The 13,198-nt window shown below is 39.8% G+C and overlaps 1 protein-coding gene and 1 pseudogene across 1 annotated transcript in view; one reads left to right on the forward strand and one right to left on the reverse strand.

The window, feature by feature from the left end:
- MET (MET proto-oncogene, receptor tyrosine kinase) overlaps positions 1-13,198 on the forward strand; it is a 117,893-nt gene that overhangs the window by 48,037 nt on the left and 56,658 nt on the right. Inside the window, exon 4 of the mRNA XM_030933077.1 lies at positions 5,522-5,713. Coding sequence (XP_030788937.1) covers positions 5,522-5,713 — 192 coding nt within the window. The remainder of the gene's footprint in view (positions 1-5,521; positions 5,714-13,198) is intronic.
- LOC115898458 lies at positions 5,004-5,055 on the reverse strand (annotated as a pseudogene).

Genomic DNA, 13,198 nt, shown 5'->3' on the forward strand with positions numbered 1-13,198 from the left:
TACTTGAGCCCTGGAGTTTGAGGTCACAGTGAGCTATGATCACATCACTGCGCTCCAGCGTGAGTGACAGAGGGAGACCCTGTCTCTCAAAAACAACTTAAACAAAAAAATAGAGTCTTACGGGACCACCATAATATATTCAGTCTATCATTGATTGAAATGTCATTATGCAACACATAACTATATATATGCATATATGTGCACACATACACTATATATACATACACACGCATATACATATGTGTTGTGTGTGAGTATAATATAATATAATACAAATACTCATATCTCTACCACCAGGCTCAAAAAGGGAATATTACCTGTGAAGTCCCCTGAATATCCCATCCTAGCAATATTCCTCCCCTTCCTGGAAAAGTGGGTAAATAACAATTGTAAGTCGTGTGTTTGTCTTTCCTTTGCCTGTAGTTGCGCTACACATGTGTGTGCCCAGAGAATATTCTTTATTGGATGCATGGGGTTTCCTTCTTGTCTCAGAGATCTCAAGCTTTATAGTATCTTCCTGCAGCTTTATAGTGTCCACCTTATTCTTTGTCACTATTTCCCTTTCCCAGCCAATAAAGCACATGTACCTCTCACATTCAAATGAACTCGTAAAGAGAGATTTTAGAAAAGAGCTGGTTCACCTCAGGTTCACCTGAGCAAGGAATGGGTGTCGGTGACTGTGGAAGGTGGAGCACCGCTGCCAAAGCAGTGCAAGGACCCAGTAAATGGGAGGGTCTTGACTCAGGATAGCCACTCTAACATTCACTGGAAGTCCTAGATGGTCGCCTTGCCTTACACCTTAATGGAGAAAAGGCTAAAAAGATACATCAAGGCAGATTTGAAAGCTATACTAGGGAGCTTGGAATTTTCCTGCAGGCTTTTGGGAAGCAACTGAAGCTTTGAAGAAGGGAATGACAGCCTGAGACTGCTTCAAGGCAGAAGAGATAGGAGACCAGAAGGCCAGTGAGGAAGCACCTAGGCTGGGCCAGGAGTGCAGGTGTGGCTGGAAGGGCTGCTCAGAAGCAGCACTGTGGACGGAGCTGAGCAGGACTTAGTGACTGGTTAGATATAGAAAATGCCAGAGAAAGAGGAAGTGGTGATGACTGAAATTTCAGAGTTACCTAAATGCAAGCACGGTATGTTCATAACCAAAATAGGTAACAAGGAGAGCTAGGTTTGAGAGCCAAGCTGATTAGTACAGAATGCTAGTGGTTATCTCTGCTGTTATCCGGAAAATAAAGATTAATTTCAGCCTTAAAATTAGGGACTTAAATGAGATGATCTAGAAAGCCCTTTCCATTTTTGTATTTGTGCAATCCTCAGAACATTCCCCAGAATAGTAAGCAGAAGCAAAAGAAATTCAGGAGTTTGAACATCAGAGAGAGCTGTTTTCTGATGCCTGCTCCAATGGGAACTAGGCACTGTGACTGAGCCCTCGGCTCTCGGAGTCTCCTCCTCCTTGAAACTAAGTGTGATAAAGCCTCACAGAGCTGTTGTGGGTCTTATTGTACATGAAAATGCCCACCTCAGTGCCTGGCACATTCTGGGTGCAGGAAAAAGTTTGATTTCCTCCCTCCCTTCCTTCCTTCCTTCCTTTTTCCTCCCTTTGTTACCATGGGAGAGAGTCAGGCTGGTTCCCTCCTGGTGCTGGTGTGAAACCTGCTTTTTAGACTCTTCTGCAGTTCCCTGAAGCAGCTATTGTCCCAAAGAACTGCTTTCTGCCAGCGATGCTCAGTTTTACCCTAAGACATGAGAACACCTGGCTTTGAGGGAAGCACAGGTAGCAAGGAGACCCCTGACAGCAAATGTGTAGTTGTTCTTCCAGCTAGGCCCCAGTCCCACCCTAAATGCCACATCCAGGCACTGTGTGTACAGTGCTGAGATGAAGCAACCCCATCTTTTCCACACAAATGAGCAGCAAACATATTTGCTGATTATCTTTGAGGGACATAGTGAATCAGACTGAGATTTACTCATATTTGCACAAGGCTTTACATCTGAGATACTGAAAGCTTATTCCAAGCCTTCCCTGTTATTTGAAGTCCTACTGTTAGAGCTCAAAGACAGGGTGCAGCTCTGTAAGCCAGTCCCTGATGCCTTGATCCCAATCATTGAGTTTATCAGGATTCTCCATAGGAAGAGACAAGGAGCACCTCTCCTGCAGGGAATACTGGAGTGTTACTTTTTCCTAGAAGCTAGTGCCTCAACACCTCTTCTGCAGATCTCAGCTATGGAGAAAATGAAAAAGAAAAATGTTGGAGTACCCTGGCTTATGAAATTTGAATGCCTCTTGAACCTATCAAGTTTATTTTTTAGCTCTAAATAAGACAAGATCAAGAAGTTCTGCAGATCCTATTCCAACATTGTGCAATGTCTCTATATTTACAAATTTTATTTGGTGGGTGGGGCAATAGAGACATAATTTAATCCTATTAGTTGTTGAGGAGATACTATTTAGAGATCTCACTAATTCCTGTCGTGAAGGAGAAGGCTTGAAGTGTGCAATATAAATATTGCATTAACCCTAATACAGAGTTCTACATTTGTGTCTTACATGTGTGCAAACAGGTGCACAGAGGCTAAAGTTCTGGTTGTATTGCTCTCCCTCCATTTACAAAAGATCAGTGAGTTCCTGCAAGCTTGCAGATTCTCTGAGGAGACCCTTAGTGGTCATCTCCTCTTCATTCTTCTGCTGGCCCCATTCAGCAAGACCAACCACAAAGCAAACTGAATAGGCAAATGGGCTTTATCTCTGGTGACTTTGCAGATGCACTAATTTTTCAGCAGCTGTCATTAAATGCCTACTGTGTGCTAGGCATAATACAGGGCCTTGGGACTAAAAGATGGTAAGACAATTCCTGTGCTCTTGTTGATAGAAGGTGGCTAGTTTATGGTCAAAGACTCTCATTCACACCCACCAAATTGTTTTTATATCCCAGTGGATCCATTATATCTCTGGCAGCACCACACGCCAGGTCAAGTTTGAGGCTTTGAAGTTCCCAGGATGTCACCTAGACTTAGAGATGAAGAAACACTAACGAAAGAAGAAACAAGACAACCACAAAAACCTGACCCTGAAGAGCTGCCACTTCTATAATGGAATAGGTCAAATGGCCTTAGATTTAAAATTGGTCTTTGCTCCTTTAAGGAGATTCCCTGAGCTCTGGCTATCTCTGCAAAATGGATGATTGATCACCAATAGAAACTTAATTATCAATTAATTGGTTGCTATCGAATTGCTGGTACATCTCAGTTATCTGCTACTCCTCAGAGTAATCCATAGTACTTTAGTGAAGAAATGCTTCCAATTAAACAAGGAAATAGCACTTACTAATATATTAAAGCAAATTTCTAGACCTAAAACATTTTTATTAATTATAAGAGTCAGTGGGTTTAGCATCTCTAAGATTCTGTTTGCTAATTTATTGCCACTGAAAGTGAAGAAACAGTTGTTGATATATAAAATAGAGCATTTTAGGTGGTTTTTAATCATAAAAAGTCAGTAGATGTAAAAACTCTGCATTGCATGTGGCAGACATGTGACCTTAAGGAATAAGGTTGCTACACAGAAACTTTTGTTTGTTTGTTCTTAAACAGTAAAATGATTTGAAATATACTTTGATCATTTTGTGATTATTATCATATAGAACAATAATAGAGAACTTCTTACTTCCTAATGATTTTCCTGGACTTATAGTTACATACAAAGATGTAATGAAATTTGCTCTCCTTTTCTTCCAAGGTATACATCATTTTCCTTAATACCTTCTCCTGTTCCCATTATCTACCCCAGATTTGCCAATTCCCAGCTATCTCCTCAGGACAGATGAGCCAAATACTCCCATTTGTCCCTTACAAACTCTTTTAACTTCCTCAATTTCTGGGAAAAAAAAAAGCTTTAATAATATAGTTTTATATATCTATACTCATCCCCTATCTACTTATAATTGATTAACATGTTCATTCATTCAATTAATATTTACTAAACATCTACTTTGCGTGATATTTAATCAACTACTAGCAATACCGTGGTGAACGAGTAGGGTCCCTGCTCGCAGAGAGCTGCTTGGGAGAAGTTTCACATTATCTTATAAATCACACAAGCAAATGTTAAGTGGCAGCTTGTAACTATGTTACAGCTATGCTATGGTGCACAGGTAGACGGTATTATGAGAAGCTATACTAGAAGGATTTGACCTAGATAGTGGGGTCAGGGCAGGCCTCCTGAAGAAATGGTGATAAGCTAAGATCTGAAGGAGATATAGGAGTTAATAAGGTGAATGGAAGTGGAAGGAGCATTTCAAGCAGGGAAATAGCATCTGCAGAGGCCCTTAATGGAAGAACACGTGACATATTTGGAGAGCTGAAAGAAGGCCTGCTCACTGGAGCACTAAGAACACAGATCTGGAGAAGTTGGGCAGGGGCTGGATAATGGGAAGGGAGCCATACAGGCCATGTTAAAAATGTTGTTCTTTATCCTAAGAGCAATGGGGAAGCATGAGTGTTTTAAATAGAGAGGGATATGGTCAGATTTGTGTTTGAAAAAGAAAATCCTGCTGCAGTGTGAAGAACAGATCATCCTGGCAAGGGTAACAGTGGATGTGGTTTGTCTAGTTAGGAAGCCACTGTAGTAGTCCAGGAAGGAGTGGAGTGGCTAGGATGAAAATTGGGAGGAGGGGCACAATGGAGGTGACTGGATACATCTAGCAGGCATTTAGAAATGAAATTGTTGGGAATTGGTGATGGACCATATATGGGGACAGAGGGAGAGGGAGGAATTGGGGATGACACTTAGAGTTCTGACTCGTGCACCTGGAGGAATGGTAGAGACATTCACTGAGGTGTGTAGTATCCTAAGATCAGGCAGGGGGAAGATTGTGGTTTCTATAATGGGCGATGGGCGTGTTGTTGAATCTGAGGTCTCCGAGACATGTGAATGGAGATACTGAAGTGATGTTATCTACAAGTGCTGGGCTCTTTGTTTGTTTTGTTTTTATTGCATGGGAGGTCTTCCAGAAAACCTGCTAGACAAATTCTAAAAGAAATATAACACTCATGCTGGGTACTGTTGTGAGAGATTTATATAAACTATCTTGTTTAATAGTTACACAAGCTCTGTAAGGTAAGTACTATTTTTTTAGTTCTCTCTATTTTATATTCCAGTTCAAATTCATCTCATCAGACTTGCCTGCTAGAGGCATTACCTTTGCATCAAGGGCTCAGACATTTAAAAGTTTTGTTTCTCTTATAATAGCAGTAGCTAAGTTCCATCTTTAGGCATGCACGTACTGAACCATGGCGTGAATTGTGATAATAAGTTTTTAGAGTCTGTAAATAATGTCTTGTGAAATTGGAGCCATTGGGTCACTGGAAATATTTATGCCTATCTGTGGCTATTGGTCTATTTGCATGATTATCCTTGCCATTCTCCTCCAAGCTCTGAAAAGACACACTGAAATGTTTCTTTCCAGCTTGTTCACGTCTGGACTCACATTAACTCTATGACCATATTTTATTCCAGACGCTCCTGAGAAATTCATCAGGCTGTGAAGCGCGCCGTGATGAATATCGAGCAGAGTTTACCACAGCTTTGCAGCGCGTTGACTTATTCATGGGTCAATTCAGTGAAGTCCTGTTAACATCTATATCCACCTTTGTGAAAGGAGACCTCACCATCGCTAATCTTGGGACATCAGAGGGTCGCTTCATGCAGGTAAGTGCTTTCTGAGAGTAGCTGTGCCTGTTCTATCTGGTATTATGCAATTAATTTGCTTTTGTTTTTGTAGTAAGGTATTTGCAAATACTGTAAAGTCCAAATCATAGTAGAAACTGGAACACAGACTGAAAGCCAAACAGTGAAGCCTGGTCCACTTTCTGTTAAATGTGTTGTCTCTTTTTGTTAAGTTCTTGAAGCTTTCAGTTTGAATCTGGTTGCTTTAATTTTCTCATCCGGAATGGTGTGGGGTGTTTTTGGTTTTTTTTTCCCCCCATTCATAATTTCTGTCACATGATTGGAAAATAAAATGAAACAATTAAAGCACTTCTGGGCAATTTTTTTTTATTTCAAGGGAAGCTACAAATCAAAGGAGAGCTATTGTGTGAACCACGCATCTCCATGAGAAGAAACATTCACATCATTGAGAAATATTGGCAGGAGTTAGCAAGGGACAACATTATCATCAAAATTCCATTGTAACTCAAGATCTCCTGATTCTGTAAAATGATAGGGTTGGACGCAAATAAGTTCAACTACAAAAAAAATCCAGATTTTATTAAGAAATGGTTTTAATGGATAGCAACAGTATTTCCATACAACAAAAGTTTCCATTTCAACTTACTGTGTTTCCTAGATACAAGAACCACAGCACTTTGCAAAAACTAAAATACTCTCTTGTTGGATTAGCTTTTACTGTTTTGCAGTTATTGGTGCTTTCAACATGAGTTGTTAGTTGTTAGTAGATTCTTGATGAGGGAAGAATGACAATAGCATCTCTGGAAATCTTGGACTTCTATGAATACTAGAAATATCTTTTAAAGGGAGATGCTCATTTCATAATTGTCGGATGTAATTAATACCCCCATCAGACAATAACCTCCAGTAAATCAACTGAGAATGATAAGCTTTTCCTATAACTTGCCTATCTATACATCCTATGTGTGTATTCTTCTACAAAACATTTCTTTAATTACCACTCTCTTTATAGCAGCCTGGATATTGATCATTGTCATATTTTAAAACCTGTAAGCTATGTTTTTCTTGTACTAATGGCATGGTGGAATTTTTTCAAGGTCAAAAACCACATAAGTAGAACCTTCCTAGCCCAAAACTAATCATACAGGTCCTGTTATCTAATTATTCACATAGTAATCTCCCTTCTATTGCTCCACAGTGAACTACAACTTCTCTCCCCCTCTTTCCTGTGTCCATTCCACTGTGCTTATTTACCCAACTCATCCATCTTGACCGTTTAATTCTATCCTTAACTTCTCAAACCTGAAGGAGGGATGCCCCGCCCCTCCCACAGAGACATGCGCTCTCATGTATTTGAAATATGGTCACATCTATTATGTGTAAAATGTGTAGTATTGTTCTGTGTTTATACATGTTTTTAATTTATATAAAATTGCATTCTATAAAATTGCAAAAATGCAAAGACAGACTAGAGAAGCTGGCATCTATTGATTTCTTAATGTGTTCGTTATGTTGATTTGCCCCCTTTTATCTTTATTCCTGCTTTTTTTTTTCCAAAATCGTCCATTACCTTGCCAATCCGGTTTTGTATGAATAAGCTTTTTATGATTACTTTAGCTCTGACGTTTTTTTAACATCAAAAGTTCCCTGGCCTATTTCCACATTCTAAAGTTGTGATAAAATTCCTTATTTAAATGTGTTGCTTTATTAACTGAGTAAATTCTGCTGCGTGACAGAGTCCATCGCCTGAAGGATATGTCACGCGTCAGTCTCATTATAGAAACGCTGTAGCAAATGTTTTATTCTTATCTGCCAGCCTTTGTATAAAATAAATGATATTTTGCCCGTTAACTATGCACCCAAAACAAAAGGTAAAAATAAATGCTTATTTTATGAAAAGTACTGGTATCACTGATTTTTTAAAAGTGGCTTTTAATTTATCAAATAAGTATCAAGAACTACCTAACTTTGCTTTACTAGATGAATGAAGCAAAGGAAACAGTGACACAGAACCTACCTTTAAGAAATTAAATTTTAGCACTTTGGGAGGCAGAGGTGGGCAGATCACGAGGTCAGGAGATCGACACCATCCTAGCTAACATGGTGAAATGCCATCTCTACTGAAAATATAAAAAAACTTAGCCGGGCGTGGTGGCGGGCGCCTGTAGTCCCAGCTACTCGGGAGGCTGAGGCAGAAGAATGACGTGAACCCGGGACGCGGAGCTTGCAGTGAGCGGAGATCTCGCCACTGCCCTCCAGCCTGGGCGACACAGCAAGACTCCACCTCAAAAAAAAAAAAAAAAAGAAAAAAAAGAAATTAAATTTTAGTAGGAAAGATAAACATATTTACCTGATAATAATAGTACATATGAACAAAGGGCTATTCGAAACCATAGAGGATCTATTTCTCTGACGCTTGCCTAACAGAATTTCATTCCATTATATTTTATAAAGAAACCTAAAGCATTTGAAGGATCAAACAGTCAACATCACTGAAGTCCAGATATTTACAGTAAATAATAGTGGGGGAGGAGTCAGGAGTGGAGCACGGATATGGCGACCTCCCACTTTAATCTGTCAGAGCAGTGACTTCCTACAAAGTTCTGTAAATGTTTTGACTGCGCCACAGTGCTAAATCTATGGCTAGGTCTAAGTTTCCACAGCTCGTGTTTTAGTAAATACGATGAAGTTTCTGTTACAAAATAGAATGGACATTTTTTTCCCCAAAGACAGCTGCCCTGCACAAAAAGGAACAGAAAAACGATTTTACTTCCTTCCTACCCTGAAGCCTAATGGCAAAGTTGCTTTGCAAATTTTTTTCTCCCAAGAGTTTGCAGCTGTTTCTGTCTTTCCTATTGTGCTTATGTTCAGCTCTGGCTGGGAACACAAGCTACAGCCCCAGCTGTTGGGTGCAAAGTGAATCAGGTATTTCACAGTGGTTATTTGATTAGAAAGAATTATATTGTTTAGCTAACAATATTTTGTGTATGGCAAAGAAGACATTTTTGACATGTCCTAACGTTTAATGATATGTAACTTATCTTGTACAGGTGCAGCTGTATCTGAAAATACTGATGCATCCATATATTTAAGTCTCAATATCTGTAGAGCCATGTCAATGTAGATGAAGATTTAAAAACAATTTTTATTTGCATGATCACTCTCTTGGGATGCTTTGAAGTAAAATAGTAGGGTAAGCAATGTTTGAGATAGTGTAAGTGAACAATGAGAACGTGCCTTCTTACAAACTGGTGAAGGAGATGTAGAACAGAGCCAGACTTGGGAACATTAACACAGTGTACGCAGCTATGTGGGAGAGGGAAGAGGGATTCTCATGAAGATCACAGGACTAATCACAGGGATTGTCCACGTCTCCCTTCTGAGCGCCTCGTCTAATCTACATCCAAAACAATGCTTCCTTGATTTTTTTTTAACAGCACTTGTATAAGGCCTTTAATCTCTAAATGCAAAGCATTGCTATTAAAATATTTGTGCATGACTATCAGGCCAGGGAGAGTGAGTGGATCCGGGATGCAAGGGGGAGGTGGGGGGCCCTTTCAAGACTTGTTTCAAGTTCAGCTCCACAAATATTCACTGGGCAACTACTGTGTGCACTACACTGTGCCTGCTCCCAGTGGCCACTGCCTGGGCACTCTCACCACTGCTTCTGAGCTCCGTGGTTCCATCCTAGCTCTTCCCGCATGCCCCTTTCCCCTCTCCCAGTTTCTAAATGCTGTTACTGCCCACTCATCACTCCTGTTCTCTTCTGCCTCTTAACTGGACCAGTTGGATCTTAAGTAAGAAATCCAAGGAGATAGAGATCACCTAAAAAGATGTCCCATGTTCAAGATCATTACTTATGACCACTGTTTAAAGGACTGTGTTGTAATCAGTGAACCTAAAAACAATTACTCACTTCTAATAAGAAGAATTCGTTTATCTATTGACCTCCTGTCTTCAGATTCCTTCAGTTCCCGTGCCCCCATCATGGAATGTCAGTGCTTTCTTTGAGAAGCCTGTAGTATGCATCACGTTTGGAATTACTGCCATTTTAGAGTATGTAGACGCAGATCCCCAATTCGTCAATGTTGTGGACATCTGGCAGAGACACAACTGAAGGAAGCTTCAACTTGAACAATGATTCTCTTTAGGGATTTCTAACTTACCCATCTCTTTTATAAAATGATCAGATAAAAATATTATCTGCCTCTGCCTTTTTTTATGTGTACATCATTAACTTAGTTTTAACCCTAAAGAATGTTAGCTTTGGCTTTTTTATTTTTTTATTTTTATTTTTTTCACAGACTCTTGCTCTGTTGCCCAGGCTGGAGTACAGTGGTGCAATCTTGGCTCACTGCAACCTCCACCTCCAGGATTCAAGCAATTCTTGTGCCTTGGCCTCCTGAGTAGCTGGGATTACAGGCATGCACCACCATGCCCAGCTAATTTTTGTACTTTCAGTAGAGATGGATTTCTCACCATGTTGGCCAGGGTGGTCTAGAAATCCTGGCCTCAAGTGATCTGCCCACCTTGGCCTCCCAAAGTGCTGAGATTACAGCTATGAGTCACTGTGCCCAGAAGATTTGGTATATTTCTTTAGAGGAAAATACACTCAAGAGTTCTGAAATTTTTTTTGTGTAAGAAAGAACTTTTTAGAAGTAATAATTTCAGTTGTGTCCATAACTAAAAATCAAGTCCAGTTTATGTTTAGTCTCCCAAAATGAATTGACACATGCCTTGAAAGACATACTTTGTACATTGTTACATGCATAGAAATTTAAAATATCATAAATATTTGAAATCAGAGGACAAGGCTAAGCTTCTGTTTTGGCTTTTGGTAGCAAGGAGTAACTGAGATTTCTTGCATGGGTGCTTTTGGAAAAAGCAGAGAGACATTTTAAGACATGAAATATATATGATGTATCAGTAGTTTCTTGAACTTTTATTACTTTTTAATTTCAGAAAGAGGTACACCTTGTGTATAAATTAGCTAATTCTGCAATCAACATATTTGAAATACTGATTTGAATGAATCGGTTATTTTAAAATTTAAACAAATTTCCTAACTTACTTGGTTTTTAGATGTTCAAAATACTTTTTTACAAATGCCTCAATCTGGTATTGACTCATTTTGACTCATCTCAGAAAGTTGAAGCACACACATCAGTATTGTAACAGAGAGGAAAATTGTTTTGCCTTTTGGATGTATCTGGCCTTTAAAATGTCAAGTTGGTATAGAAGGACTTGTACCCATTTACCAAAAAGAACAAAGGGAAGAACAGAGTAAACTTCATTTATTTCACTGTTTGCTACCTGGCACTTTGTCTTACCACTTTCTGAGCTATCAGTACCAATCAGCAATTTCTACTTCTTATTTTTTATTTTTTTCTTTTTCAGAAAACTAGATATTTACCATAATTGAAACAGATAACTCTACTCTTCATATTCTGATTTCTTTTTAAATAAACACCACTTTCTATCACATACTGAAGAAAATAGGAAACCTGAAACAGGAAAGCAGAAAGAGGCATCAGAAATACCTAGAAAATGCAGATTAAACTCTTTTAGGTTAATCTAGATTCTGAAATATTTAAAAACCTCATGCCTTCATTAAGGCTTAAATAAGCTTCTTATTTCAGTCTTTTTGTATATTAAGGCAACAGATATATCTTGAGGACCAGAGTCTGTATTCTGTATTGGGAACTCCAGGGTAAACAGATGTCCTCTCTGAATTCATAGGTCACATCCTGCTATAACCTGATCCATTTATGAATAGTGTCATCTTCACTCACATTTTTTCGTTGAGTTTCAATTTCCAATAATTGGCCAGTCGTGGTGGCTCATGCCTATAATCCCAACACTTTGGGAGGCAGGGGCTGGAGGATTGCTTGCGGCCAGGAGTTCCAGACCAGCCTGGGCAACATAGTGAGACTCCATCTCTACAAGACATAAAAAAACTTAGGCATGTGTGGTGGTCCATGCCTGTAGTCCTAGCCTTTTGAGAAGCTGAGGCAGGAGGATCGCCTGAGCCCAGGAATTAGAGATTACAGTAAGCTATGATCATATCACTACATTCCAGCCTGAATGACAGAGCAAGACCCTCTCACTTTAAAAAAAAGAAAATCCAATAATTTGCAACATCTTTCATTAAGAATGAAGCTTTCCTTATACCTCAACAGAAATCCTATATTGTTCTTAAGTTCTAAATTAGAATCAATCTAGATGATATCAAAGCTCCCATTCAGTTTTATTGGCCTTAAAATAGAAATGCATATTTTTTGTTCATGTAAAAGGAAACTTCAATCTTCAAAAGATTGTATGTAGGCTTCTTGGCTACATTTTAATCTATATTTCTGTAAGACTGAATCATTTCCAGTCAGATTTACTGTGTTTTGGGGGGGAGTTTTTTGATTTGTTATAGGGATGGGGTTTCCCCATGTTGCTCAGGCTGGTCTTGAACTCCTGGGCTCAAGCGATCCTGCTGCCTCAGCCTCCCAAAGTGCTGGGATTACCAGTGTGAGCCACCACACCTGGCACTACTATTATTTGATCCCAGGATAACTATGCAAAGAAAGGCTGTGTTGCATGTTTTCTAACATGCTTTCCATCCAGTTCAGATCCATTGAAGGCCACTGAGAGTGTCATGTGTGGAACCCATACCAGTAGAGTTGGATGTTGGTGCCTCAATGAAAGTAGTACAATACCAACAAGCATTCCAGTGGTTACTCAGATCTCTCCAAGAATATTAAAGGATATGAAATGTTCTTAGTCCAAAGCAACTCTGATTAAACCCTATGTCTTGTTCTACCCTCAGCTTCCAGGGGTCTCTCCCTCTCCTTCAAGAGGTCCACTCTCACACACGCTGTTCCAGCCCCACCATGCGCCACCTCCCACACCTCTGCTCTGCACCCACCCATAGAATATGCCACCAACCTTTCACTGCCTCTGCCAAGCACAGGCGCCTAGGGAGTGCCTCGTCTCCTGCTCTGACTGCTTTTCCTAAGGAGAAGCCACTTTTGTTCCTTCCATCCCTCCCCTGCCTCCAGCCCCTCCAGGACTCTGCTTCACAGAAGACCAGTCTGACCATGAGGGACTGTTCTTCAGAACACTGACTGGTGTATCAAGCAGGGAATACCCAAATATTTTCTTGGGCAGGAGGAATGGGAGGAAGGCTGTGAACCCTCTTACTTAATTTAAGAAAGCATTTGGCAGAGAACCATAAACCAGAACCACAATGAAGTACCACTTCACACCCAGTAGAATGGCTAGAATCAAGAATATAAAAAATAACAAGTATAAGCGAGGATGTCAAGAAATTGGAGACTTCATACACTGCTAGTGGAGATGTAGAATGGAGCAGCCACTATAGAAAATGGCTTGACACTGCCTTAAAGGGTCAAATAGAGTTGCCATAAGACCTAGCAATTCCACTTCTGGGTACCCAAGAGATGTGAAAATATATGTTCACACAAAAAGTTGTCAATATTCATAGGAGCATTACTCTCA

This window comes from Rhinopithecus roxellana, chromosome 6 (assembly GCF_007565055.1).
Source record: "Rhinopithecus roxellana isolate Shanxi Qingling chromosome 6, ASM756505v1, whole genome shotgun sequence".
NCBI classification, from domain to species: Eukaryota; Metazoa; Chordata; class Mammalia; order Primates; family Cercopithecidae; genus Rhinopithecus; species Rhinopithecus roxellana.